Source organism: Hypoxylon fragiforme (assembly GCF_022984875.1).
Source record: "Hypoxylon fragiforme strain CBS 206.31 chromosome Unknown GGS25scaffold_10, whole genome shotgun sequence".
Classification (NCBI taxonomy): Eukaryota; Fungi; Ascomycota; class Sordariomycetes; order Xylariales; family Hypoxylaceae; genus Hypoxylon; species Hypoxylon fragiforme.
Genome location: NW_026054765.1, coordinates 1,352,865 through 1,379,680, shown reverse-complemented (window position 1 = coordinate 1,379,680; position 26,816 = coordinate 1,352,865). Strand labels below are relative to the sequence as shown.

The window sequence follows — 26,816 nt, the reverse complement described above, 5'->3', positions numbered from 1 at the left end:
CGTTACACCAATGCACCCTATCTGGCAATATATCTCGCCAGCTCACAATAGGACCCGGCTGAACGCCCCAGACACCGAGCGATGCTCACATCTACCGATAGATATATCCTCACCGTCACGACAGCCAGCGGCTTTCTGTTCTGTCAGCAACACAAAAGACAAACACCCGGAGCGAGCAAGTTTCCCAGAAACTACACGCAAACTCGCTCACTTGCCCTTGTCTCAGCCAACGATAAACTGCTGTTAGAGGACCTTGCACATTCGAATTACGGGCTTCCGTCGCCCCCCCCCTTTCTCTACATAGGTATGTAGGTATGTTATGCAAGTCCACCAACCAGAACGCCGACTTATCCCTGGTCTAAACCCAGAAATCGCCGACCATGACACTGCTTCTTTCTTTCCCTTTCCGCTATTTTCTTCCGACCAATTGCCCCCCCGCAAACAAGCGGCAGCAGTGGCAACACGCCGCGTGCTTCCTCAAGCTCCGATCACACACACACACACTGGCCGGTGGCAAGCGCATCAGCTCAACGAAGACGATGTCAACATCACAGCACGTGTGTTGTGTTGTGCTGTGTTGTGCTGTGTGTTGCGGTTTCCTCCGTCGCGAATACCGAGATCGAGACCAAAATGGATGATGCCAGCAGCATACATGGCGAACACGCACTAAAAAACAGAAAAAATAGAGTAACCAACACTCAAGCTACCCCAGCATACGGAAGAGCAAAAAAGAAAAACAAAGAAAAAACACCATGCTTTCAATGTGAGGCGACGCCGTAGCCATCACTTAGAGCAAATAGAGGACTTCGCCGGTCCTCGAATACTCCAGGATGTCGCCGCGGGTGCTGGAGACAGATAGATGAATGGGAATTAGGGGGAGGGGGTATAATGTAGTTACTTCGTACCAAAGCGAGAAAGGTAGCCAGTGACTGATACCCAGAATAAGACGAGTACTTAGTTGTCTATCTACACTGGGTAGGTACTCGCCATGTCGCGGGCGAGATCTACCAAGGTCGATGACCCTTGTAGGTAGGTGGTGCCTCGCTGAGGAAGAAGCATTGTAGGAAAAGTCCAATCCAATTCAAGAAAAGTCTGGCTTGCTGATGACTGATGGGAAATCGTTCGATGAAGAACAAGATGCTTCCAGGCTAGCTGGACGAGATTAATGTATTCATTCATGCAGAAGACAGACTAGCTCCATGCCTGCTTAGGATCGATAGAAATTAAGAGAAGTTATTAAGTTAGATTACAAGATTAAGAATTAGGTATTGCGTTCATTGAACGAACGATTGGACGCATGAGAGCAACAGAAATTGAGAGTAGTCATTTCACCTTGAAGAGTAACCTGCGTATCTGTGTGCAGTGTGCAGTGTGCAGTGTGCAGTGTGCAATGTGCAGCAATGGAAAGGGGTTGTGTACTAATAACGCGACGAAGACTGGCAACGGGCAGTGCTTCATTCATAGAACCATTTCATGTTTAGAAGCGAAAGATGAGTAAGAGGCCTGTGCAATAGTATTTTAAACCCTTACAAAAGAGCCGAAAAGAATCGCATGTAGAGATAAAGCTTTTACCATCAGAATAAGTGTTTCAGGGGTAAATTTTGAGGCTCTGAGGTAGTCGACGCGCATGAATATATCCATGAATCAACTCAACGCCGTACAATTTTTAAGAAGAACACTTGCCAATATGAAACTAAGATAAATCATTCTCTCAGAATGTAAACTCGTCCCGTGAAAACCTCACATATCCGGGCACCTACCAAGTATCCTTCCCAAACGACCTTGGAAGCCTCGGCAGCCACCCCGAGGCCCCATTTCTAGAGATGCCTCATGACAACTCCTCGGGACTATAACTTGCACGGGACAGTGACATAAGTAGGATGTAACCATCCTCATATCCAGAAATGATGTCGTGGCGTGGCTACTCGCAAACTCTCGAGAACCTTTAACTATAAGGAGGGGCATGACTTTTGTTATGGGGCGTTATAAGGCCGAAGTATATTCGTATTAATTTACCCATTTGATTCCAAATCGTGACCTGTGTAATTAATAGTCCACAATTATTCGCCTCCCGATGTTCAACTCACTAGGTCGATACCTGGTACATGTAGGTATCCAAGGCGTAAAATTTTCACGTATCCGATGCGGCTGTTTTGTACCCTGACCGCACATCGCGCTCAACGGGCGCTAAGGCAAAGTAAATTCGGACCCGTCTTTGGGGAGCAGCAGAAGTCCATATTATTTCTAAATCCGGATTATATGTTCCTAGATATGCCATAGATCGATCTAAGGAAAAAAGGCACATGGTTTCGAAACGGGCCCTCGCCAGGAATAAATAATCCTCGGGTTGCCATCGTCTCTTTCTTAGTTCATGAGAAATGATCTTCGCGAGTCATCCAACTAGGTATGAAGATATAGTAGTCGCCATGTTTGGGCTGAGTGACGTCCGGGTAGGGTCACTTCCGTTGCAGCCGGAAACTACTACCTAGTAATTAGAGCTATGATGCCTGAATCCCGAAGGACACCCGAGGTAACAAACATCACAATGCTCTTTGATAGACATTTAGCAACGCAAAATTCATCATTGTGGGGAACGACGGCGTGGGATCGGCCGGCTGCTAACATGGGCTCCACAGAACACAGATACTATTATTACATACCTATTAGTATAAGTAGCTTATAAAGCAACAGGTCTGAACCAAATCTACGGGTCGGGGCACATGATGCTAGGCGATGTTGAATGCCGAACTATTGCAGTCCGTCTCGAAGACTAAAAAAATATGTTATATCTATACCTAGGTTACCAAGCATCCATGGACTTATTCAGGGCGATCTCATGAAGTTGATGCTAACGTCGAGATCGATAACGATACCGAAATGAAACCGGGGGGTCTGAGCAGACTATATTGTTTGTAGCTTGAGTAGCGACTAAAGGTCTCGTAATTTTTGGCAAGAAAGAGTATACCTACTTACCAAGTTTACCTACTACATGAGGTAGGTAGTACATAACTTCAAATGTTGTGCTCATTCCATAGCTTAGTAAAGTACCAAGGTAAGGTGAGTTGCAAAAGAGCTATGAAATGTTGAGAGGTTAACGGAACTTAGCGTCCGTAGAACTGAGTCGAGAGAGTTCGGGCTACTGCAGGTATATAATGCCGGGTAGTAATGTGTTGCTTCGGTCTAGCAGTGCTTGAAGAATTTCGGTGTTAAGACGTTACGACTAAACTCCTAGGTTAGATCAATGGTCCCATGAGAGAGAGAGAGAACCTTGAGAGAACCTTGAGAGCTATGGGTATAGCAGCGCTACTTTTCCTAGGCTCATAACCACGTGCCCTTACCCATCAAGCTCTATCGTTAATACCCGCCATATTTCTCTAAGCCCATCTCTACCAGGCCTAGAACTGGACTAGATAGCTTAGCTGCCATTGATTAATCGAACCTCCTTTGCTGCCGTTAGGAGAAGGCGGGGTTGGTCTCGCGCGAAACTCTGTGATGATAATATACCTCGGTAATTCAAACTGTTGGAAACGTTAACTCGATTAGTACCTAGTTATATCAACATCTTGGAAGACAAGGTTCGAGGAGACTTGGGACGATTGTAGCATACTAGGTACTATGTACGCAACAAGCGTCTTAACCTAATTTAGACAGTAGAGCAGCCGGTATCTCTGATATGAGGTAGATATGGCTTCAAAGTGGGATGACATAGGTACGAATGATACCATAGTTTCCATAAGCTTACGCATACTTGGGATCTGTATAATATCCATTAGGAGTAGCTGGAGGTGAGCACATTTCCCTATCCCAGACAAACGTCCTTAATATCCGCAAGATTTGATAGCGGTATGAGGTAAGTCCCAAAGAGATATTACCAAGGATCTCATAACGTAGTTTACTAAAGTTGGAAGCCTGTGTAGGTCACGCTCGGTTCAAATAGGGTTGAAGTCTAGCAGATAGTGTTCTGAGAATGTTGTCTACTAGGACGGTTGGCGTGATAGGTATTCTTAGTAAAGCCCTATACATGTTAGGTGCGTGTCTGTTACATACCTACCTAAGTACCTACCATATAGGTAGGTATGGATTTGGCAATAATATAGTCAAATAAAATACACCTGTTGTAGTTTGAGTCTTTGTGCCGCTTACCCACCACTTTGAAATGCATTTGCTTTGATGGTCGAAAATCAGGTGATCGCCTTATTACCGAGGACTTTTTAGGAATATGCCACCTCATGCCTGGCGGGACTCGCTGTTGAACCTTTAGGCACTGTCTCAAGTAAGGAAATTCGCCTTCCTACCTTGGTAACAGAAATATTGATTTGTGACTGATAAAACCACAATAATTGCTTGCTGCTATCGAATAATTGAAGAAGATAAAGAGCACTCGGAGGGAGCTCCAGCAGAGAACGATAACAAATCAGAAAGTCTTGGCATTAAATGGTACGGCAGATAAATACCATGTTGATGTAGATGGCAATTCGAGAGAATGAGATTAAAATCCCATAGTCAGGAGTCATACCTGAGATTTTGGAAGGAGATCGACAGCGGGGAGAGGCAAGGGAAACACAAACTAACTACTGCGTAGCGTTGTTTTTAAATCAGCTGATGTCTGTTCTGCGGAAGGCTTGACTTCCTTTTTTTCTTGTATCTGGCCGAAGTATTCGTTCATATTGAGGGATTAGCTACGCAGCCACGCAACCACGTAGGTCAGGTCAAAGGTTCAGGGTTGTTGTATATTGGCCTTTTGGGCCAAAGAGGGAAAAGAGCCGAATAAGAAGAGTCGAGGCCCGAGAAATGTGCTAGAAGAAATTAGCCACAACGCCACATCATGCTAAGCCTCATAAACCTTGATTGAAGCTAGGTTCTAGTAGTACAACTTAGTTAATCGGAGCCAATGAGAAACACTAGAAACGGTAGGTATGGACAGTATGTGCTACTTAGGGCATGTAGGGTATGAAGTAGTGGGGTAAAGATCTCAAAAAATTGTTAAGGACTCAAGTACCTGTGCCGAGCCCGACATCTAAGTAGCATCTAAAGCTATCTGAGCCCCAAGCCTGCGGACTTTTTGTTCCGGGAAGTCAAGACAACCCACGTCCAAACAGCTGTAAGCTTGCTCAAATAGGAAAAGGGTTAAAGCACAGGACATTTTGTTCCTCCTTTCTGGTTCGTCTGTTTCAAGTCAACAGGTCAATCAACAGGTCGATAGAAGATGGGATCCGCACTTAGCATTCAAAGACTGATGTCACTGATCGAAAATTATGATGGCAATCGTTGAAATGCACTTTCGATCGAGGGGGGTTTTCTTCTTCCCTCTTCCCTTCCTTACCCAAATCTCCCTCTTAACGGTGAGCCAAGCTAGCTACCCATACTATCAGATATGTATCCTGTATCCTGTACCCTGGTTAGGAACACACACCCGCATGTGCATGCGCAATCTGTTTTCTGATTAATAACGGGCTCAATGTTGGCTTTAATCCTACTCTTGTACCTTGTGAGGCTAGTATGAGACCGCGATTGGTAAGTACATACAGGGCAAGTACTGGCAAGGCCATCCCAGGAAAATGAATCCGACGGTGACCTCGGTTCTCGCATACTTACATACACTTGTTGCCGCCATTAGCGGAGTCGTTGTCACGATGCCTTTTTTCTCGTGCGAGACTTCATTGGTCTCTCGTAGGGCTGAAATTCAACTTGGAGCTTCTACGGGCTTCTAAACAAAGCCCTGTCCTGTAGGAGAAGTAAAAATCGAATGTTTCCTTGCTGCTCTCAGCAGGTTTCTTGTTGGATAAGAGATTCGTAGCAAAGGCTCCGGTTGTAACAATGAATGCGTCAGTCGTGGATCGGGAGCAGGGTGTCACAATCTTATGCGAATTCCTTTAAGGCGCGTATGACAACGGAAACGGTAATGAGATATTAGGTAGGTAACAGGTAGGTACTTAACATTGATGAAAATGAGGTCCGATGAGGGGCCACGTTTCTTGCTTCCACTTATTTTGCATGATTTACATTCACAATTGAGTATTATGTGAGCAATATATTCAAATATCTAAACATAAAACGAAAAAAAAAGTTGTAGATTTAAGTAACCACCCAGTAGTTTGATTTCATGCTTCATCAATTCTTGCCTCATTAAGCAAAAATATGTACCTAGTAGGAATCATACAGTTAAGTCTAACTAATTACGTCTTAGGGTGGACAGGGACTATTCCATCGTAAAGCGGTGGTGGAGTTGGCGGAAGTAACCCATGGAAGCGGGAGCTGGCAGAAATAGCGTCGGGTTAAATGGACCAAGTGCGAGGTAGTGTTATTAGTACTGTAAGAAACTGTAGGTCCTAGCCAATCATATAAGCTAAATGTCACAGTACTGTACAGTGATATTCACACCCTATCGCACATGGCTCATTCAGTTTGACATTATTTCTAGATGGGCGGATGGGCGGAGCGGAGCTGGGTTTAATTTACTAACCAAACCTTAGAAACTGCCTATCCAAACAGATCGGCGCTTGTTTATGGTGTTTTGAGTGAACACTTACAAGTTTTCAACTTAGATTTACATATAATTCTGTGGATGTCAGTTGACGTTGCGCTTAGCTAAGTATTGCGTCGTTATTGTAGCGTTTTACATAACTTCGTTGCAAAGCGGTTGCGCATCTGTCACGCTGTTGGAAAAACGACATGGTGCTGAATATCTCAAGTTATGTGTGGCAAATTAATCAGGGTTGTTGACCTCTCAGCCTCTAAACGCATACATCATTTTGCCCATATTAGGAAATCCTCTCGAATTTTATTCGCGCCTGATTGGGCCGTTATGTTCGTTCGGGGACTATTTCGAGTGTTCCTAGTCCAAAGGATAAGTAAATCACCTCCGTTGCTCGGGTCCCATATTGCATCTGGGAATACAACGTGTTTGCGTACCTATTGATCGTCGAAGGCTTACATCATTTGGCGACGTTCGGTTAGATCTACCCATTGACGTAGCTTGTGTAATGTTGCTGACGTACTTGGACTATTTGGAGAATTTCCTCCATACCGGCTATGATTGCAAACCTCATACTGATTGTGGTATATATAACTATTTGATAGAATTAGAATAACATCTGTTTACCTGTGTAGGTTCAGTACTGTATGTAGTATCTATTGTGGGTGGTTAGACTTGTGTCAAGACTCCATGTCAAGACCATAACGGTTACAAGCACAAAGTACTGCATACGTACACTACATAGTACGTACCCGATGGTCAAACTAAAAAAAAAAAAAAAAAAAAAAATGAAGCTTCAAAAGCTTCCAAAGCTTGGCAAATGAGAATTACTTATTATAATTGGTCAAAGAGAACTAGAGCTTTGCGGACGTAGCTCCCCATGGTTGCTTTCTTACTGTTCCTATGGAGCATTGGAGCTACAGTACTGTACAGCGATACAAAGACAAATTATGGGGAGCTATGGGAATAAGGCCCAGCAGCTATCGAGACTAAACCTCTTAAGGGGCTACTTTGAACGCTATCATCAAGGCATGACAGTATTATCCTTGTAAAATCCCTGTAACGTCTCACAGGCTTTTGACGGTCTGATTGGGTTCCAACCGTCTCATCACGATCGATCGCCACCTGAACATTCTCCCGCATCAGGCAATCCCTGTTGTATCCTTTGATCGAACAATGAAGGCTTTGGCTTCCATCATGTACCTCATGTACCTTATGTAGGTACCTTGATAGAAGCAACATTGAACTTGAATGTTTCCGTTGCGGTCGCCATGTTACGCAATTGGAGCTGGAGCTTTCCTTCCATCACTTTGCGATCCCGCAAATGGGGAAATCCCATTCCTGTATATGTATATTGTTCTTTCTCTCCTTTTTCAATATCCTAATTTTTTTTGATTCCCCCTGATTCCCATTTACCTACCTTGACCAGTACCTCCTAGTACACACACCTTTCTACACATCTCTCCACACGCATATCAACCTTTCAACCTTTATCAACAACAATCAAGCTCACTACGGTTTCTCTTATACTGTTACGAACAACACCTAACTAGGTAGTCATATTAGCCACAACCCTCAAACTTCTCTTATACATACAGAAAGTAGAAGCTTTCAGATCGAATACTTACTATCATCACGACTTCGACTTTGTATAAGTCAACAATTAACATTCCAGCCTAAAAAGAAGGTCGACACAACACTCTAAGACGGTGTTAAGGAAGAGTTAAGATACATACATACCTGACGCGGAATCCCAGAGCAAGGGCCGACTTAGCAAACTCACATACTCACTCCAACACCCAATTTACCTCCTGCAGGCTATTCGCCGTCAACTGTGTATTGCTGCCCATCCACGGATCATCGCTGGAAGTTGCAAGCCACTCCAATCAACTTACAATATAGCGTTTGCCTTTGTGGCTGCATATGCCAACGAGGCCCGGTACCCCGCCCGCTGCAGCTTGTAAATCTGTCACTGTTGGTGTGTCCTCTCAGAGACTTATATAGGAGCAGCCTACTTGGAGCTGAACATATTGCCTGCGTTACCGCATCGGCGAATTCAGCGCACGTTTACCACATTTTCTACTTGTCATTGACAAGATCACCCTCACCATATACAACAGACTCATCAAATCCATGCCGAAACGATCCTTTGATTTTTCCGCCATGCCGGCCGGTGAACATGCGCCTCCTGTCAAGGCCCAAAAGGCAAGTTTGGCCTGTTTCCCGTTATGCTGGTTTATTTTACCAATATTCTAACCCTCATACAGACAGAACGATCTCATGAAGAGAATCAGGAAAGGGCCTACATTGCGGCATCAAGGCGCGCTGATCGAAGTTTGGAGGCCAGAGTGCAATCTGCTCGCCAGGCATCCGAAATCCACCGGAGACGTACAGGCCGAGGTCTCAAGGTCAGCGAGGAGATTGTGCTGAAGGAAGAGATGTACGAAGAAGAGGAAGACGAAGTTCCACGCCACTATAAATATCTCACCGCTCACTTGCAAACGAACTCGCCCGATATGAACCATCGCGTGAATGCATATATCACGACACAGGCCGCTATGGCTACCATGGCCCGATATAATGAAGTCAACCGTCTCTTCAGCGAGTCGTTCCCATCAGCAGTGGCATATCAGCAACAGCTAAACAATTCCATGTACATGGCGCCTTTGATGAACAATGACGGCAGCTATGCGCACCGAATGTCTACATCGAGCTCGAGCCAAAGTTCACCAGCCACTCGAACGCCGTCTATTTCTTCGGGATCTCAATTCGACAGGAGGGATTCTATTATTACAACCGGAAGCCAAACGCCCCACTCCATCACTGCTATGTCGTCGCCACCCGCTTTGACACCCGGATCTTCGACGACAGATGCAGATGTATCTGAGACGAAAACCACACCTTATTCTGCCCCATCTGGATTTTCAAACTTCCCCCTTGATCCCCAACTGGCTCAGCAATCCGCATCATCATCGGCATTCACGTCCGAACTACCAAACGAGGTAAAGATGATGGCCAATATCGATATGAGTGACCCGATGACAATGCACTTCATGGGAAACGATTCCTCTGCATACCAAATGTTCGGCCCCTTTCCAGGTGACACCATGACACACGAGGACAACAACAAGATGAACCCCGATCAAACAACCGACACATTTTCTACCCACGACAGTATCAGCCAAGCCGAGGATTTCTTCTCCGTAGAGAACTCAATGGGCCTCTTAGATGTTCCAACTGACGCGTATAGCCGGCTAGGTACGCCAGCTGGCGGAACAGGTGGTGATGCCTGGGAGAGCTTTGTCGACTTTGGCTCCGAGCAATGACTGGCCTTGGTCACCTCCCACCATGCTGGTGCCAATATCTAGCCATACGGCTTGTACATGTCTCATTATACATCTGAATACATTTTAAAAAGGTTTCAGCGGATCGGTCCGATATTCCAGGGCTCCGACTTTCTCACGCACGGCGCCTATGAGGGCTCAGGTGTTGGTTTGGGTTGCATGAAAGCGTTCCAAGGGTTTTTGTCTTATCTTCTGGGCTGGCGTTTTACCACAATTCGGCTCTCTTCAGACGCAACTCACTTTGTCCGAGGGATTTCGGGCACGGCACGCTATTTAATTATCGATTGCGATGATTAGTCTGGACAGTTCTCCAATACTATATCGCTTTTAATTATTTTTGATGATACCAAAGAGAAGGGGATGGTTGGGAAGGGGGTGTAGTGAGGGGCTATGGTTTATGACTTGACATACATACGCACCATTCATTTACGCACCGGGACGCAATAATACGCATCCATGTGTGCTTTATCAGAAGCTAGGGCAGCACCTCCGAGTAGCCTTTCATGGGACTCTGGAAAGCCCCGGGGAGAGTTTCTAACACCACTTTGTGTGCTACAGAATATATCTCCCTCCAACTTCAACAACTTGGAAAGACTGAGTCGTCTTATCCGAAAAACAAATCCCAACATAGTGTCACAATACGCTAAAATAAAGACTTGAAAAAAGGAATTCAAGGGAACATGAGTGGTAGAAATTCACGAAGGAAATAGGGGAATTAATCACGGTACCTTTTTCGATCAGCCTGACAATAGTCTTGGGATTTATCGAAAAGGGGTACACCTAAACAAATAATAAAAAAATCGGGAAAAGACTGCTATTTGCTGTGTCTAACTTGAGATGTCTCCCGGTACTCAATTTTATTCAGTATGTGACATGAATGTGCGTGTGTGCCCTTTGTCACCTGCCTAACGAAGTAAACTTGGTATTCAATATTTGCAGGTATCGATACTGCTCAAGGGGACACAAGCACACCTGGGCAGTTTCCTTCTAAGGATGTTGTACAGACTCATAGCCCACTCGATCTTGATGCTGTCTCACACGTCAGGCCACATTGTCTATGCACGTGGTAAACAGATATGTCAGCCTTATTTCCAAAGTTGAGGCTGAAAATGTGACTGGCTTCACGAACATCGCAAGCCTCGCCACCCCACCCCCCTTACCTACCGAAGCTAAAACATATAGTTATGTAAGTAACCGGGACACAAGCATCTATCACTTCCTACGTACCTAGGTTAAGAATTTTAATTTTGAGGGGATGGATTCCTATGTACCTATATCGGCGCGGTGCGAACGCGTGTGTGTGTGAAATGAACACCGCAACAACCATGCGGCCAGCCAGTACGGTGGGAGGAAAGAAAGAAAGAAGGTAGGTATCTGATATACTGATATAAACCGGAGACGTTTAATGAGAGATCAACCATTTCACCTTTTGGCGTACCTAAGTAGTGGTATGTTTTGACAGAACACTAGGTACTACAGGAGGGATGCGCAAAGGTGCGGGCGGGCTCTGTCGACTACGAATTTTCCTTTTCCTTTTCTTTTCTTTTGCTTTTTTTTTCTGTCTTTCTTAGTATATTAATATGTAGGTACCTATGTATGCACCTACTCGAGGCTCTCCCTACCTACCTAACCTAGATTATCTAGGTACGTACGCATCTAATCCGACTTCCTACATCTTTCTTCCTAAGCTTTTGCGTCCCTCGGCTTCGAACTCGACTCGACTTCACCAAACCTCCCAAATCCAAGCGCACTTGAAAGCATAAAAACTATAAGAGTTGGATATTAATGATTTTTGATTACGATGTTTATGACCGGTAGTATATCCTTGCATCGTCTATTCTAACATACTGGATACGATCACGATACCTAACTACTATACTACATATAGTCCTGACATATAGGTAGGTAATCATGTGCGGTAGTTTCTGCTTCCCCTTTCAGGTTAGTGGGGGATCGAATTAACGCGTGCAAGGCGTAGGAAATAATAGGCTATTTGTTGGAAAAACATATATCTATCTGCCTGTGTTAGGTATGCATGCATGCATGTATGTACCGGGATCTTTTTCACAGAGGCAGCAGTTTGGGGTGCGATCGGAGGAAATGAGGGACAAGCAATACAATCGTATCTACCAACCTACTTATCGCGCACCGATGCACATATATACATATATACATACCTACCATTGACAACTAGGACTACAAATACAATCAAGATATATTAGAAGAAAAATAACAATAAGAGAATAAACACCAAAAGTCATGTCTCCCGGGAAAGGGCCAGCGATCGCAATGGACCTGGATCAGCCACAACCCGACGGTAGCAAGACGACAAGAGGGGGACCGCAGCAGACCTTGAAGTTCGACCGCGAATACGCAAAATGGAAGGAACCATTCGGCGACATGGCACAAGTGCCACCTTGCAGGACACCGCACGAGCTGCGCAGGTACAACGAGGAATTCACCCGGTTCGCGTGGGCGCAACTCCCGCCCCAGCCGAGCATCGTCCGAACGAAGCACAGGTTCATGGGATTAGGTGAGGAGATCGAGATGGAGAGGTTTGCCACGGCGGAGCAGATGAGCAGCGGCCGCGAAGCGCTACAGCCGGCGATACTGTTCCTGCACGGCGGCGGCATGGTTGCCATGAGTGTGGACATCTACGCGCCGCGGCTTGCGCAGTGGGCCGCCGAATCCGGCATGCAGATTTTCGCCGTCGACTACCGGCTCGCGCCTGAATATATGTACCCCATCCCGATGGAGGACTGTTACAGCGGTCTAGTGTGGCTCTCAGAGCATGGCCCAGAGCTCGGCGTCGACCCAGCACGGCTCGGTCTCATGGGCGATAGCGCCGGCGGGACCCTTGCCGCGTCCGTGTCGCTCGCGGCCCGCGATCGCTACCTAAACCCGCCGATCGCGAAGCAGATTCTGATCTACCCCATGCTAGACGACAGGTGCACCGTCTCGCCGTCTGGCGCGGCCAAGCTCAGCGGCCTGAAGAATTTCGCGTCCCTTTCACAGCCTATCATCAAGATGTGCTGGGAAGCGTACCTGGGCAAGGAAGCAGGCAACCCCGACGAGCGGGCCCACACAACTCTTTACGCGGTACCGGGACGGGCTAAAGACTTGCGAGGGTTGCCGAGCACGTACATAGACGTAGGCGGGTTGGATCTGTTCAGGGCTGAGTGTGCGTTCTTCGCGGCTAGGCTGGCCGAGGCGGATGTGGAGGTAGAATTTCATCTGTTTCCGGGCGTGTCTCACGGATTTGAGGCTGCCAGTGAGATTGGTGTTGCAAAGAGAGCTATGGAGGGCCGATTCCGATGGATGAGAGATTTGTGATGAATTGGGATCTGCCTACTAAATAGAAACTCACCTACCTGATTTGGTATATTGGGAGATAAAAGTTACGTATGCAACGATCAAGAGCAAAGAATTATGTTATAAATTGTCATTATGAAGCTTTTCACATGCTCTGTATGTAACCTGCACTTGATAGCTACAAATTTAACAGGGGCCATCAAATGGAATGAATCGATCTTGATCTCGAGAAAAAAGAAATACCAAAATAAAGCGAAGGAATAAAAAAGGGATAACAATAAAAAGAAGAAAGCACAAAAAAAAGTTGGTTGCAAATCTCAGTTATCTGAGAAGCATCAGGAATTGAGCCCGATGCGGGGGTCGAACCCGCAACCTTGAGATTAAGAGTCTCACGCTCTACCGATTGAGCTAACCGGGCGAGCTCAATGGTGCTTGTTGAAAAATCAGTGTAATATTTTACACTATATACTAAGGAGTGGCTAGGGCTTACAATAGTTCAAGTTTGGTTGGTTAATTAGTAATCCAACCAATCATAATAGTGTGATGGGCAACGCCTGTGTAATTTTCTTTTTTTTCCTGTGACGAAAATTAAGAACGCTCGATCATAGGAATACCGGTATGTAACCAAACGAAGTACGCCCGGGCGTTCGATAGCGAATACACCCACAGAGTAGACATAGCCCTAAAAGTTCTCCCAAGGAGTAAGCCAGTAGATCATTTAATAAATATTGGTATTGATGTTGGTTTAGACCATAAAGGAAGCAGTTGAGTAAAATAGACGATGAATGGTAGTGGAAGTTCCAGTTGGACCTGTGTCTTGACTCTACATAAAGTATAACTCTGGTCGCCTGACATCACATTCCAGCTGCTGGCTGCTGCCATGATCACATGCATGTGTACTGATTTGCGGCATGCATCCCTTAAAATAGCCTTGAAGTAACTAACTACTTGGCCCCGGAAGATGATCTGCCTACATGACGACCTACATGGACGGATATCCATTGCCATACAAAATTGCCATACTAAAGAGGGCAAATAGAATCCCCTTTTGCTGATTCTTATATACCTACCTAACCTAATAGGTATTTGTCAAGTTTCTACAACTCACAAACGCACAACCTCCCTGCCCACCTCCACCAACGCCCTGACCAGCCCCTCGACCGTCCCCCTCAACGTCTGCGTATTAACCACGACCCTAAAAAAGCTGCCCCTCTCTCCGGGCGCATAATCAACCATGAACCCCCTCTCGACCAGCCTCGGCGCCATCTCCCTCGTCCTGCGCGTATTCTCCTCCTTGTCATCCGGTAGCACCCCGCCGTCGGGCGCATAGTAGAAGCACACCTGCAGACACGGCGGCGGGTTGCTCGACAATAACGCAAAGACGCCGGCATTCTGTATGAGCGAGGCGAGGTACGCGGCGGTGTCGAACGCGTGGTCGACGTGCCGCGCGAAGCCGCTGTCGCCGTAGTAGATCCACGCGAGGGCCAAGTTCAGCGAGTCGCCGCGGCGGCCGCACTGCAGCGTCAGGTCCGCCAGGTCCCAGATATTGTCTTCCTCTCCTTCCTCGTCTTCTGCCAGCTTATCGTGGAACAAGTAACCCGCGCGCAGGGTATTCGCCCGCTGGAACACGGCGATGTCGTTGGTGAGCAGGAACGAGCAGGGGACGGGGACGTTGAGCATCTTGTGCGGGTTGACCGTGATGGAGTTCGCGTTGGCGGAGCCGGCGAGCTTGTGGGCGTGGGTGGGCGAGAAGACGGCGGGCCCGCCCCACGAGGCGTCGATGTGCAGCCAGACGCCGGCGGCGGCGCACACGGGCGCCAGGTCCGCGAATGCGTCGTACGACCCCCACACCGTGGTCCCCGCCGTCGCGCTGACGTACAGCGGCGTTCTGCCCTCCTCCCTCGCCCGCGCTATCGCTGCTTCCAGCGCCGGTGCCTGCATCCGTCCCTCGCTGTCTACGGGTACTTTCACCACGCTGTCGGAACCGATACCGCATACTGCTGCTGCTTTCTCTACTGAGTAGTGCCCGTGCGCGCTGGTGAAGAGCGCGAACCGGTGGTTGCCGTTGCCGCTGGTCCGCGTCGAGGGGAAGAGCGTGTTGCGCGCGATGACGAGGGAGGTCATGTTCGAGGCGCTGCCGCCTGGGCAGGTGATGCCGCCGGCACGGGGCCCGGTGAAGCCGAAGAGGCCGGCCAGTTTGCGCGCGGCCGTTTTTTCGATGATGGTGAGGGCCGGTGAGGTTTTGAAGATGTGGACCTAAGTTGTGTGTTAAGGGGAAAACTGGTGAGGGGGTTGAAGGGATGGGGTTGCTTACGTTGGTATTTAGGACGGTGAGGACAAGGTCGGATACCACGCCAACCTATATAGGGAGACACATGGTTAAGATAAGCCTTTCCGCTACGAACGCCGATTTAGTTGGGAGGAGGTAGGTGGTGGCTTACAGGGTTGAGACTCGAGTACAACTTGTCCATGAACCCCTGATCCCACGTGTTGACGCTATATCGCAGGATGGTCTGGATGACATCTAGCAGCCCTTCTTTTCCGGCGCCATCACCTGGCATTGCTATGCGCAACTTCTTTACCAGCTCCTCGGGCTTGTGTGAGTCCACCAGGATGTTGCGGCCCGGCACTCCTTGCGCATCCGCGGCTATCTCGCCCGTGGCTCGGGTCGGAGCGGCCTTGTCTGCATCTCGGATGAAGGGGATAAGGAGAGACTTCACAGCATCCAGGAGCTATATATGCGTTAGTGATGCGATAGGTTATAGTTCATAGTTGATCAAATATAGGATCAACGGGTCATGCTATCCAGGTCCTCTCGACTTACATCTTCAACATCATCTGCCCTGTTTAACTCAGGTTGTTTGACGCCATTGCGTCCGTTTACTTCCGTGCGAGAAGACATATATATATCTTGAATGTCTATTGTAAGAAAGCAACTGGCTGTTTGCGGAACATTTAACAAAACTTATCCGTATAAGTAAGTACATGTAGCTCTATATTATTATACTAGATTTGTAAGTAGGAACTTGAATGTAAGATTTGCAGCTTCCCCTTTGCGTTAAGAGGTCGCGTTTCGCTACTAGGACTATAGTAGGCGGCATCTAGTCCAAATGCCGAGACCTCCGTCGTCGGACGTAGGCGCCTGGTTTTTTTTTTCCTTGAATTGTCATTGATGGAGACGATCGCGTGCTCCCTAAATCCTTTTAATGCCATTACTAAACGGGCGAGTTCCTAGTGTATCGATGAGTTAGTTAATGATATTTTATCCCTGAATGTAGTATCTGCTTACATATAGCAGTGCTGTGACTTGCATGCCTACTAAATCTCGAATGGGATTGGGATTTGAAATCATGTAGTGTTCTATGATAGGTATGTAGTGCTATCCAGATGAACATATCCATGGACATGTAACATACCTACCTAGTATGTAAGTATGGTTGCCCCCTTTTCGAAATACTAAATCACGCAGCATCTGTTGCCATCGACAGATTTTTACTTCGGGTCAAAGAGCCATTTTTTGGGTGAAATGAATCCTTTTCAGTCCATGATACCTTATATCAATCTCATCCTAACTCGTACAAATGCCATGATTTCCGGAGTCAGTCAAAGATGACTGAAGCCCGTGCCGTTTAATTGATCCTATTTACGCCCCAGGAAAAGGTATCGTTTCAATCCGTCCATCCGTTGCATCGTGCTCGTATTCTCGTAGAGACCTTTCTAATCAACTCGCTTCTTGGTATCGACCGCCTCCACTCCGGGTTGTTCGTGTGCCTTTCCGTTGGTATTGCCTATATCGGTTTCTGCCTCATCTTCATCCCAAGCATCTACCGCATTCTCATCCCAGTTGTCCACTTCCTCCTCCAGTGTGGTGCCTCGATCGCTTCCATTACCTGGCATGACGCCCTCTTCTTGGGGTAGAAGACCTTCGCCGAGTTCAAGGTCTCCGTCTTCTTCGCCAGGGACAGCGTTGTACTGTCTACGTAGTCGCTTTCGTTCTAGCATTCGTAGATGGTACCAGGAGCATAGACCAAGAGCCGCCAAACTACCGACGAGGTTTGCAACGATGTCGTATGGATCAAAGTCTCGCCCATTAGGCAGAAAGCCTTGAAGGAACTCGGAGCCAACGCCAAGGCATAGCGTGCATACGACGACGGTCAAATTGAGGGTACGACGACGGTTCGTATCGATAATCCAGTAAAAGGCAACGGTGAGAAGGAAGAAGGTCACGAGGTGGAGGACTTTATCGTTGACGATGGTGTCGAGCTGAAGGGATGAGAGTCCGGCGTAGCCTGCAAGGAGGCATAGCAGGAAAAAGATACCTGTAGATCCATTCGTCAGTATGTACGAAATCGGCACAAGATATGTGCTAGGTAGGAGCCCTGGAGGAGAGCTATGATGTAAAGCTTAAGCTATTTTGGAAGATCGACGCATAAGAACCAGGGAGGTTTAAGGTATCGGGTATCCAAGGAGGCATGCGTGCTGCACCATGCAACAAAGAGGAAGAAGCTGTGGAATAGGTGGGACGAACCTGCAAAAGGTAGACGAATGCGCATATTCGAGACGATGAGTACAATGAGGTAAGTACTAAGTAAAGGATAGGTATTTACACTGCAAAGGTCTGCGTGTTCATGATTTCGAATGAGACGGATTGTCGATTACTAGTAGGATTGGATTGTTTAGGATTGTTATGTATAGGTTGGTATGTGTACTGTGAATCCGAGCGTCGAGAGACGAAAACTTCAATGGCTCGTATCCTTCCGTCTTTGTTTAATGTGTAACGATGATCGAGGTTTGGTTTGGGAGTCAAACAGATGAGGGCGAGTTCTAATGTTGTCAAGCTAAGCTAGGATCTTTTTCTTCTTCTTCTTTCTTTCTTTCCTCACTGCTCCAGTCAGGTGTTGATGCTTCAGAGTTCAAATGTTGTCTAGAGTTTGGACTTGTAGAGATATGTAGAGATATGTAGGTTAGAGATATGTAGGGATATGTAGGGCAGGTACCGACTCATCACTGGTGCTGTACCTTACCTGCTTGCCCAGTGAGCCCCAACATTCAATGTTAAACCTAAATAAGTGTCAGGTATATAACAGAATTACCTAACCTAACCTAATCTTTTCTCTTCCCGTTGTTACCCACCTTACCTTATTTAACCTAACGTATTATCTGCAGCTGACCGCCCGACTGCCTGGTAAGTGGGGTTATTTAGGTACGCTTCTCCACTATACGTAGGTACCTACCTCCGCGAATATTCTCTCCACAGTTCTGACGTCAATTTAATGATTGGCGCTTGGGAATTTGGTTATTACTGGTATTATGTTAAGATCCATATAAAAGATTTGTTCAATATTCAATGTTATTGATGTTCAAAAATGTATCCACCTACATACATCAGGTACATATCATGTCTATGTAGTATATCTTCCGAGTTACGTTGCAACACAGGCTCAAGGCTTAAGCATGTGGCTGTGCAAGTAATCAATACTAATGTCTGTGGCTTTCCCACAAGGCTTCCAAGTTCACGTGACTCTAACATACTCTACAGTAACTATGTAGATCATTCGATTTTATGGGGGTGTAAATTGGCTGCTTGCGGGGACTGAGTGTTGTATCTGGGTACATCTTGCTTGCCATTTTAGTCTCGACCAAGTACAAGCCCTGGAGTTATCTGGAGGGGGATGCACGTTGAAAGAAACTGTTTAAAAATAATAGTAAAGCGTAGTACTACTTTGTATCATTCTTTTGTATTAGTGAGAAGATATTTATATATTCTATCATTCTTTGTGGAGAATTGTAGTGTGTCTAAGTGATAAATGCTGTGTATTTTCTGACGATTCTTTGTCGTACCTGATAAATATCAACATGTACAAGTTTCTAGGCGCTAAAGCAGCTATCGATTAGCGGACGGTACGATCAATTACAGCACTTAAGTGATTGTTTTGTAGTGATTGATACTTCTAAATTTTTAAATTCTTAAAAAAAAAGTATTCACCTGGGCAATGAAATGTTCAACGTTCAATTGTTTCTAACAACTTGAACATTCAATACATCAATACTTCAGGATAACTATATAGATTTTTAAACCTTTGAGGATCAGCAGTTCAATTGCACTGCATATTACTAACTGTATCAACTGTACCAACTGTACCAACTGTACCAAGGGCAACGGCACGTACCAAAGTACCAGCCCCATACAATACATAGCGCATTACAGTGAACCTTGAAGTTTGTAGCGAACCAGCTGCCAAGGATTCACTCTCCAAAACCTCACTTCACTAGACCTCATTCTTTAAACATACGCGAAATCACCCTCTACTCGATCCATCGTCTCATCACCATATTTATCAACTCTTTCATAAAAATCACTTCTTCCATCTATTTCGATGTCGCTCGTTATTCCAATGCCAATTTAGGGCCTTCCCGAAGCCCTATTTCCGAATCGACGCGACCGTCTTTTCTACCCGCATGGCTACCGCCACTACCCTATCACTTTAACACGCCCGTCAAAGGCAACATATCATGTCCATCATGAACGGCCAAAACACTTGGCCACCACCTCCAAAACAGGAAAACCATGTCATTGGGAAACGTCCCTTTCGTCAAATTGTTGATGGTCCTTCGCGATCTAACGATAACATGGATAATTCCGCCGCGTCGGTGCCTGAGGCATCAGATGCTGATGAGGAAAGTGTGCAAGCCCAGTTGGACGAATCATATCGCCAGGCTGAGGAAAAGATTGCGCTTATGTTCGCACCTGACGGTTCAATTAACCATGATGTAATAGCGTTGTGGCTGCGACCTCGTAGTCCTTCCGCCCCGCCTCCGACTACCGATCATTCCGCTATTCAAGAACGTCCTGCTAAGCGAGTTAAGAGAATTATTGACGAAGACGACTACGGTGATGACGATGATGAAGACGAAGAGGAGGAAGACGAGAGAATACCCAATGCCCCTCACATCAACTCTTTACAATCTAAATCCGCGGCCGCCACCGCGTCTAAAGCCCTCCCATCTCCCTCCAAGTCGGGGAGCTCTCCTATACCCTCTGCATTATCACCTGGAAAGCCAAGGGATGATGGCTCTCAGCGATCGCAAGCGTCGCAGGCCCAAGCGAGCAATTCCGAAGACGCGCGCAAACAGCTAGAAGAGGCGCGAAAATACACCGAGGAAGCTGCCAAGCGCAGTTTCCATACTATCTTTTATACCCTAGAGAACGATCGTGCAGCTATGCTAGAACAGCAGCAACTAGAGGAGTCCGAGAAGCAATTGCAGGCCGAAATGGACAAAAATACCAGCAACAACGCGAATGGAGGCACCTCTGGCGAAAATCACGGTTCTCTTAGCAGTGCCAACCTAGGCGCGTCAAGTCTCACCCTTAAGCATCTCATTGCGCGCATAGATATGAAGCGCGACATGGTGCGCGCATCAGACGCAGAGCTGCGCTCGTTAATGAACGAAGTCCGCAAAAATCGGAGCAAGTGGGCCAGTGAGGAGAATGTCAACCAGGAGGAGCTCTACGAAGCTGTAGAAAAAGTCTTGACGGAGCTCAAGGCGCATACCGAATACTCCACTCCATTCCTTCAGAGAGTAAATAAGAAGGATGCTCCGGATTATTATAATTGTAAGTTTTTTTGCGCGGTCACTTCGCTTCGTTACGTCCACTAATATCGTCGCAAGTCATCAAACAGCCTATGGATCTCGGAACAATGACCAAGAAGCTCAAGGCATTGAATTACAAGTCCAAGACCGACTTTGTCACGGACCTTAACCTAATATGGGACAACTGCCTACGTTACAACCAGGACATGAACCACCCCTTGAGACGCATGGCCAACGGCATGCGCAAGGAAGCCGAAAAGCTCATACCGTTGATTCCCGATCTCGTCATCCGCCCACGTGCCGAAGTGGAGGCTGAGGAGAGGCGCAAGCAGAATGGCGGCGATGATGACGGCGGCGATGATTCAGACGATGAGCCGATAATGTCGTCTCGTGGTCGAATTGCTGGCGGAGCAAAGGGGACGAAGTCAAGGAAAACTCACTCGGACCAGAAAGAGAGCACGCCCAATGGGGAGCAGAAGCCCGTGCTCCAACTCAATGGCCTACTCGCAAAAGCTCACCGAGAAGGATCCGAACTCGATGGGAGTAATGGCTTCGCAACACCGCCTATCGGTGGCTCCATGACACCTAGTGGACTCAACGGCCATTCGGGAGTAGGTAGCAATGTGGATGCTATGGACATCGACGGGCCTGAGTTGAATGGTATGGCTCTGGGACAGGCGCTGAACGAGGCCGCCCAGACGTATGAGGACGAGGAGTACAAGATCTGGAAGCAAGTGACCAAGAAAGATCGGGCCTTGATCACCAAGGCACGATATCAGTTATTCAAGGATAGAAGGTTGAATGTTGATGAGCCTGCCTTGCTTCGGACCAAAGCGGGCATGCGTCGATATATGCGTAGCCGACAGCAGGCAGAAGCCTACTTCCGCATAGGTGGTCAGACTGAAGAAGATTCGTCATCTGGTGCCAGCAAGGATGCCAAGGCAACTGAGACATTGGCAGAGGGCATGGAGGAGGACGAGGAGAAAGTCATCCCCGATTATTATGATCCCCAGAGCATGATCCCCGACATCCCACCAAAGCTTCAGTGGATCGAGGACAACGAAGGTCAGGTCATCAATCAACATGAGGATTATCTTCGTACCATACCACCGGGATTGTTCACGGCTCCCAAGAGCAGCCTAACCCAGAAGTTTGATGCCAATATTCGACAGATGCAGGAGACGAGGAAGGTCTGCTCGAAAATTGGCGTCATTAAACAGATGCAACTTCAGACCCAGGTATGTATCTTCCTCGCACTACACATATGTGATTGTGGCTAATATCCTCTAGGTGTACGCGAATCAATTTCCCAAATATAATCCCGAACCGTTCCACGAGGCCGATGCTGAGCCGCACGTCGTGTCTAGTGCCGATGACATTGTTATGGCACCACAAGTCTGCCGAGCTGCTCTGCAACGGTCTGTTGCGAAACTGTTTTATCATGCCGGCTTTGAAGAGCTTCAGCCCTCGGCGATGGACACCATTACCGACATTGCCGCCGACTACTTTGGCAAGGTCATCAAGTCTTTCAAATCATACACTGAGATTGAAATGATGGACCCTTGCTTGGAGTTAATGCAACGCGGCTATACCGCTCAGCCTCGTTATAACGCCGAGGAGGCTATACTGCATACTCTCTCTGAAAGCGGTTACTCGGTTGAAGCACTGGAGAGCTATGCCAAAGACGAGATTGAAAGGCTTGGCCACAAACTCACTGGTATTCACGATCGCATGAAATCTCATCTAGGTGATCTTCTACGTCCTGCCGTTACCGACGCTACCCAGGACGGGGCAGCCGCATTTGATGATGGGAGTGAGCAGTTTATTGGAGGTGACTTTGCGGAGGAGCTTGGTGAAGACTTCTTTGGATTCAAGGAACTTGGCCTTGCTGGAGAGATGGGCGGTGTGCTCTCTGTTCCCCTCCATCTTCTCCAATCCAGAGTGCGTAACCAATATCAGGCCCAAAGCCAGACACAAGGGTCTTCCGACACGGTTCTCTTCGAAGACCTGGCGCCTCCGGATCCTGTCACCAAGGAGAATATCCAGGAGCAGATTGGCCTCGTCAAGAACTTCTTCCTCGCTAAGTTGCACGCTAATGGCGACTCACCTTTGGTGGAGGATGAAGACCTGCCTGTGAAACAGCGACGACCTCGACCCCGACTCGGTGCTACCGGCAAGATCGTATCTCCACAGAAGCGGCCTCCAAAGGAGCAGAATGCCATCAACAAAAAGAAGAAGAAGCTCGAGGCCCAGGCAGCTGAAGCTAGCAAGGCTGCGAACAATAGTCCGGAGAAAGGTGGTCCGAAGAAGTCTAAGAGCATATCTGTACCGAACGGGACTGGCTCGGCCAATGGTGGTGCATCTCTTCCTGTTGCCCCTCCCATGGAGCGTGCTGATAGCCAAGGTAACAACAGCCAGGCAGATAAGGATGACACTGGCATGATGAGCCCCGAGAGCATGGAGCGTTAGAGACGAGCATGTGAACAAAAAGAACTTCACGGAAAGAGTTTCTCATGATTCTACCAGATTTGCCGCCTCTTATTTCCTAAGAGGTGATGTTTTATTAATTCTTTACTATCCCTATTTTTATACCCTATTCGACGGGATACCGCTTTATTTGTTTTCCTTCTTTCCCTTCTAGACCACAGCCAGGGGGGTGGGGGGGGCATATGGGAAGACGCGTGGCGTATTGCTAAGTGCATTGGGGCGTTTTGTTTGAGGAGGGATGCCCATGGATATCCACCCTCCAAGTATCGGGCAATGCTTTTCACCTTTTTTTCTCCTATCTCTGTCATTGGTCTTCCCATACCTTTTTATTGGCTGTTTTTTTCTATTGCTTTTACTTACCGATGAATACTTGGCATGAATACTTGCATATAACTGGATGGAGAGACGAAGGACGAGTAGAAGCCTTGAGCGAGGAGATAGGAGAGCGGGCTAGGCATGGGATGAGTCACAATTGTAGGCACGCTGAACACGAGGATGTGACAGGGCATGCATCCCCCAGACGGCTCGCCCAAACTCCAGTTGTCATGTACATAAACAAAAGTCCCCCCCGGTCTTCAGCGGAAAGCGAGAGAAACACGTACACACATCCATCACACACCCATTTTACGCCACTGTCATGGATATAGCAGTAGGAGTTAGCTGCATCAGACAGGATTCTATACGATTTCCCCAAGATGGAGTCTTTATATTTGTAACTTTTGTGACGTGTCTGTAAATTATTATCAATATGAATGTATGTAAATATCTATGTATAATAGGCTGCCCTCGCTCCGCCCGCGGGTTTGATGTTAACTGTTTGCTTGCTTTGTTTGCCGCGGTTCTATTGTCCTGTCGCAGATCATTGACTGCCGACTTGCTAGTTACAGAGATGGGTATGATATGTGGCGCAAGGACAATCTTAAAATTACTTGGACATGGGGAATACATTTTGATTAGATCCAACGATCGAGACGCAGTGTGCAATTGCTTGTTTTCGAGGGCCGACATCATGATGAGATAAGAGCCACGCAAGTTATAAGATGTCTGGAGGATTGGGTAGGTATGAGGTAGGTATCTTGGAATGAATGGCATTCGAACTCATCTACATTGCAGCGTCGTATTCCACCCTAGATCTCACTACAAGCCCAGACCAGGGAGTTAAAATCGAATAACGACCGAAATCACAGGTACCTGCAGTACCGACTAACATTGAAAGGCAATGAACGGCAAAGCACGCATAGGCATCCAAAACGACATCAAACCTCCACAGCCGCCGGCATCCTCCTCCTCAAGACCGTCCTCCTCACCACCGTGCTCACCAGCCCTTTCCACCCACCACCCCCACTCCCACTACCCCCCTTCTTCCTCTCCCGAAACGCATCATCAATCTCCCCCAGACTCAGCCCCCTCGTCTCGGGCATATACAGCCAGCACACGCCCGCCGTGAGCGCCGCACAGCCTCCAAACAAAAAATACGCCGCGTAGCTCGCGGTGGCCAGCAGCGTCGGGGTGACGAGCGCGACGAGGAAGTTGGCGAGCCAGTTGGCCGCGTGGGCGAGGCTCGTGGCGCTGGCCCTCGTGCGCTGGGGCTGGATCTCGGCGGCGTAGATCTTGACGCCGACGGCCCAGGTGACGCAGTACAGGGCGGCGAACACGTAGATGGCGGCGATGACGACCCAGCGGCCGGCGCCCTCGCCGCCGTGCACGGAGCCGGAGGCGTAGAGGGAGCCCATGAGGAACATGGTGGCGGCCATGCCGAGGCCGCCGAGGATGGTGTTGAGGCGGCGGCCCCAGCGGTCGGCCAGGAGGGTGGCGGGGATGGTGACGCTGAAGATGAGGATGGCGGACACGCCGGAGGCGAGGAAGGTGGAGGAGGTGGTGGAGAGGCCGGCTTGGGAGAAGAGGAGGGGGGCGTACTGGTTTGATTAGCTATGACCGGTTTTTTTTTTTTTTTTTTTTTTTTTTTTGGTTTTCTTTCTTTTATAAGGGAAAGGGGGGGTTGTTAGTGGGCTTACATATAGAACACCATCGATCCCGCTCAGCTGCTGCATGGCCATGAGGAAGACCGCCAACAGCAGCTGCGGCCGCGCATCCGACGCGAACACGTCGAGCAGCTTCGCCTTCTTCTCCTTCAGCGACGCGGCCGCGACCGCCGCAACGTTGCCGATGCTCGGGACCCTGCTCGCCTCGGGGAGGGCGCCGGCGGTGCTCTCCGCGACCACGGCAGCCGGCGTCTCGCACTGCTCGAGGATCTTCTCGCGGTCCGCGGCGGGCACGTCGAGCTTCTCCCACGCGGCGGCGGCCTCGCCGGCGCGGCCCCGGAGCGTGAGCCAGCGCGGGGACGGGGGCAGCCAGATGAGGATCGCGGTGCTGAAGGCGAGGGAGTACGCGGCGAGCAGGATGAAGGGCAGGCGCCAGGACATGGATGGCGATGATGAGGACGAGGTGATGGTGGCGGTGCCGTAGCAGGTGAAGAAGCCGGTCACGAGGCCGAGGGTGGTTAGTAACTGTGGGCCCGTGGTCAGGGCGCCGCGGTGTCTCGGGGGTGAGATCTCGCAGATGTAGCTGTGGGGCGAGGAGTTAGTTCACGGGCGTGTGCTCAGATAGGCAAGTACCTAGGTAGGTACTACTATGTACGGGATGAACTTACACAACTAGCACGCTCAGGTAAAGACCCTCGCCGATCCCCTCGACGACCCGTCCCACGATAAACATGGCAATGTGCGTGGACGCACCCTCAAGCGCCGCGCCGACGCCGAAGATAAACGAGCCGATGGCGATTCCGCGGGGCCGGCCCAGCATGTCCGCCACTCTGCCCGCGAAGAAGGACGAGAACGCGGCGGGGATAAGGATAGAGGAGACGACGAGGCCGTGGATTGTGGGGGACGGGTTGCCGACGTACTGCTTGAAGTCGTCCATGACGGTGACGGGACCGATGATGCCGGTGTCGATGCCGAACAGGAAGCCGCCCAGCGAACAGAGGATGGCGGCGAGCATGTAGCCCGGGGGCTTGTGGGGCAGAGATTTGAGATGCATGGTTGCTTCTCCTACCTACTTACGCAAATTTGAGGGAAATGGGATACACGACAGTCAAATCTAGATCACTACGAGAAGAAGAAGAAGAAGAAGGAAAGAGAGTGTTCATCGACGTTTTCACAAAGAGTACGACCGTGGTCACAGGTAAAATATGTCCGCAAACGCTGCGAGAAAAATTCCACATGCAGGGCGCGAGCCAAGGCTGGAAACAAATCTGGGAATAAAGCGATAGCGGAATGCACGGTTGTAGGTTCACCTAGTAAATTTTGGATATGGTTATCTGTCGGATTTAAGTATAGATACGATGGTGTGGTATGCGCGTAGATGATGGAAGCTCTGGAGTTGATTCGTTCGGCTGCGGGTGGGTTTGCCGGGGCACCATCGGCGCGTCAGATCAAGGGCGTCGGAAAGCGGTCAAGGGTCACGATGAGTCAAAAAAACATTGACGGGTCTAGACGATGGGTAGGGGTACATAGTACATACATTGGATGCATTATTAATGCCAGGTTCATACCTACCTGGGTAGCTCCACGTATGTATGTTGAGAGCAAGGCCATATTATGGAGGTG

The 26,816-nt window shown here is 48.3% G+C and overlaps 6 protein-coding genes and 1 non-coding gene across 7 annotated transcripts; 3 read left to right on the top strand and 4 right to left on the bottom strand.

Annotated features, from left to right (window-relative positions):
* Positions 1-8,201: 8,201 nt before the first annotated feature.
* Positions 8,202-10,021, top strand: GGS25DRAFT_84829 (uncharacterized protein). The gene is made up of 3 exons (XM_049266073.1): positions 8,202-8,449; positions 8,536-8,680; positions 8,743-10,021. The coding sequence occupies exons 2-3, from the start codon at positions 8,609-8,611 to the stop codon at positions 9,799-9,801; spliced, it is 1,131 nt and encodes a 376-aa protein (XP_049112313.1). The 5' UTR covers positions 8,202-8,449; positions 8,536-8,608; the 3' UTR covers positions 9,802-10,021.
* Positions 10,022-11,397: 1,376 nt separating this feature from the next.
* On the top strand, positions 11,398-13,241 carry GGS25DRAFT_84977 (uncharacterized protein). Its single transcript, XM_049266074.1, has 2 exons — positions 11,398-11,463; positions 11,798-13,241. Exon 2 carries the CDS (start codon positions 12,079-12,081, stop codon positions 13,150-13,152), a length of 1,074 nt encoding a protein of 357 aa, XP_049112312.1. The 5' UTR covers positions 11,398-11,463; positions 11,798-12,078; the 3' UTR covers positions 13,153-13,241.
* Positions 13,242-13,476: 235 nt separating this feature from the next.
* Positions 13,477-13,549, bottom strand: GGS25DRAFT_t116. Its single transcript has one exon. It is a non-coding gene; the product is annotated as a tRNA-Lys (tRNA).
* A 686-nt stretch (positions 13,550-14,235) lies between these two features.
* Positions 14,236-16,033, bottom strand: GGS25DRAFT_526283 (glutamate decarboxylase; the record flags this gene model as incomplete). Its single annotated transcript, XM_049264954.1, has 4 exons — positions 14,236-15,387; positions 15,446-15,490; positions 15,573-15,863; positions 15,956-16,033. 4 exons carry the CDS (start codon positions 16,031-16,033, stop codon positions 14,236-14,238), a joined length of 1,566 nt encoding a protein of 521 aa, XP_049112311.1.
* Positions 16,034-16,441: 408 nt separating this feature from the next.
* GGS25DRAFT_84735 (uncharacterized protein) lies at positions 16,442-18,231 on the bottom strand. Its single transcript, XM_049266072.1, has 3 exons — positions 17,660-18,231; positions 16,548-17,450; positions 16,442-16,491 (listed from the first exon to the last, which is right to left on the bottom strand). The coding sequence occupies exons 1-2, from the start codon at positions 17,682-17,684 to the stop codon at positions 16,849-16,851; spliced, it is 627 nt and encodes a 208-aa protein (XP_049112310.1). The 5' UTR covers positions 17,685-18,231; the 3' UTR covers positions 16,442-16,491; positions 16,548-16,848.
* An 871-nt stretch (positions 18,232-19,102) lies between these two features.
* GGS25DRAFT_84612 (uncharacterized protein) lies at positions 19,103-23,218 on the top strand. Its single transcript, XM_049266069.1, has 3 exons — positions 19,103-20,746; positions 20,803-21,962; positions 22,015-23,218. Exons 1-3 carry the CDS (start codon positions 19,645-19,647, stop codon positions 23,191-23,193), a joined length of 3,441 nt encoding a protein of 1,146 aa, XP_049112309.1. The 5' UTR covers positions 19,103-19,644; the 3' UTR covers positions 23,194-23,218.
* A 1,167-nt stretch (positions 23,219-24,385) lies between these two features.
* On the bottom strand, positions 24,386-26,409 carry GGS25DRAFT_84639 (general substrate transporter). Its single transcript, XM_049266070.1, has 3 exons — positions 25,862-26,409; positions 25,227-25,776; positions 24,386-25,127 (listed from the first exon to the last, which is right to left on the bottom strand). Exons 1-3 carry the CDS (start codon positions 26,245-26,247, stop codon positions 24,468-24,470), a joined length of 1,596 nt encoding a protein of 531 aa, XP_049112308.1. The 5' UTR covers positions 26,248-26,409; the 3' UTR covers positions 24,386-24,467.
* Positions 26,410-26,816: the final 407 nt, after the last annotated feature.

Excerpts from the sequence above, each read along its gene's own strand:
- GGS25DRAFT_84639 (XM_049266070.1), bottom strand. The coding sequence starts at position 26,247 with ATGCATCTCAAATCTCTGCCCCACAAGCCCCCGGGCTACATGCTCGCC. Across the intron at positions 25,777-25,861 it reads TACCTGAGCGTGCTAGTTGT|CTACATCTGCGAGATCTCAC; the intron begins GTAAGTTCATCC and ends CTCGCCCCACAG. Across the intron at positions 25,128-25,226 it reads GGATCGATGGTGTTCTATAT|TACGCCCCCCTCCTCTTCTC; the intron begins GTAAGCCCACTA and ends TAATCAAACCAG.
- GGS25DRAFT_84612 (XM_049266069.1), top strand. The coding sequence starts at position 19,645 with ATGTCCATCATGAACGGCCAAAACACTTGGCCACCACCTCCAAAACAG. Across the intron at positions 20,747-20,802 it reads TGCTCCGGATTATTATAATT|TCATCAAACAGCCTATGGAT; the intron begins GTAAGTTTTTTT and ends TATCGTCGCAAG. Across the intron at positions 21,963-22,014 it reads AGATGCAACTTCAGACCCAG|GTGTACGCGAATCAATTTCC; the intron begins GTATGTATCTTC and ends AATATCCTCTAG.
- GGS25DRAFT_84735 (XM_049266072.1), bottom strand. The coding sequence starts at position 17,684 with ATGCGCATTCGTCTACCTTTTGCAG. Across the intron at positions 17,451-17,659 it reads CATTCGTCTACCTTTTGCAG|GTATCTTTTTCCTGCTATGC; the intron begins GTTCGTCCCACC and ends ATGGATCTACAG.
- GGS25DRAFT_84977 (XM_049266074.1), top strand. The coding sequence starts at position 12,079 with ATGTCTCCCGGGAAAGGGCCAGCGATCGCAATGGACCTGGATCAGCCA.
- GGS25DRAFT_84829 (XM_049266073.1), top strand. The coding sequence starts at position 8,609 with ATGCCGAAACGATCCTTTGATTTTTCCGCCATGCCGGCCGGTGAACAT. Across the intron at positions 8,681-8,742 it reads CTCCTGTCAAGGCCCAAAAG|ACAGAACGATCTCATGAAGA; the intron begins GCAAGTTTGGCC and ends ACCCTCATACAG.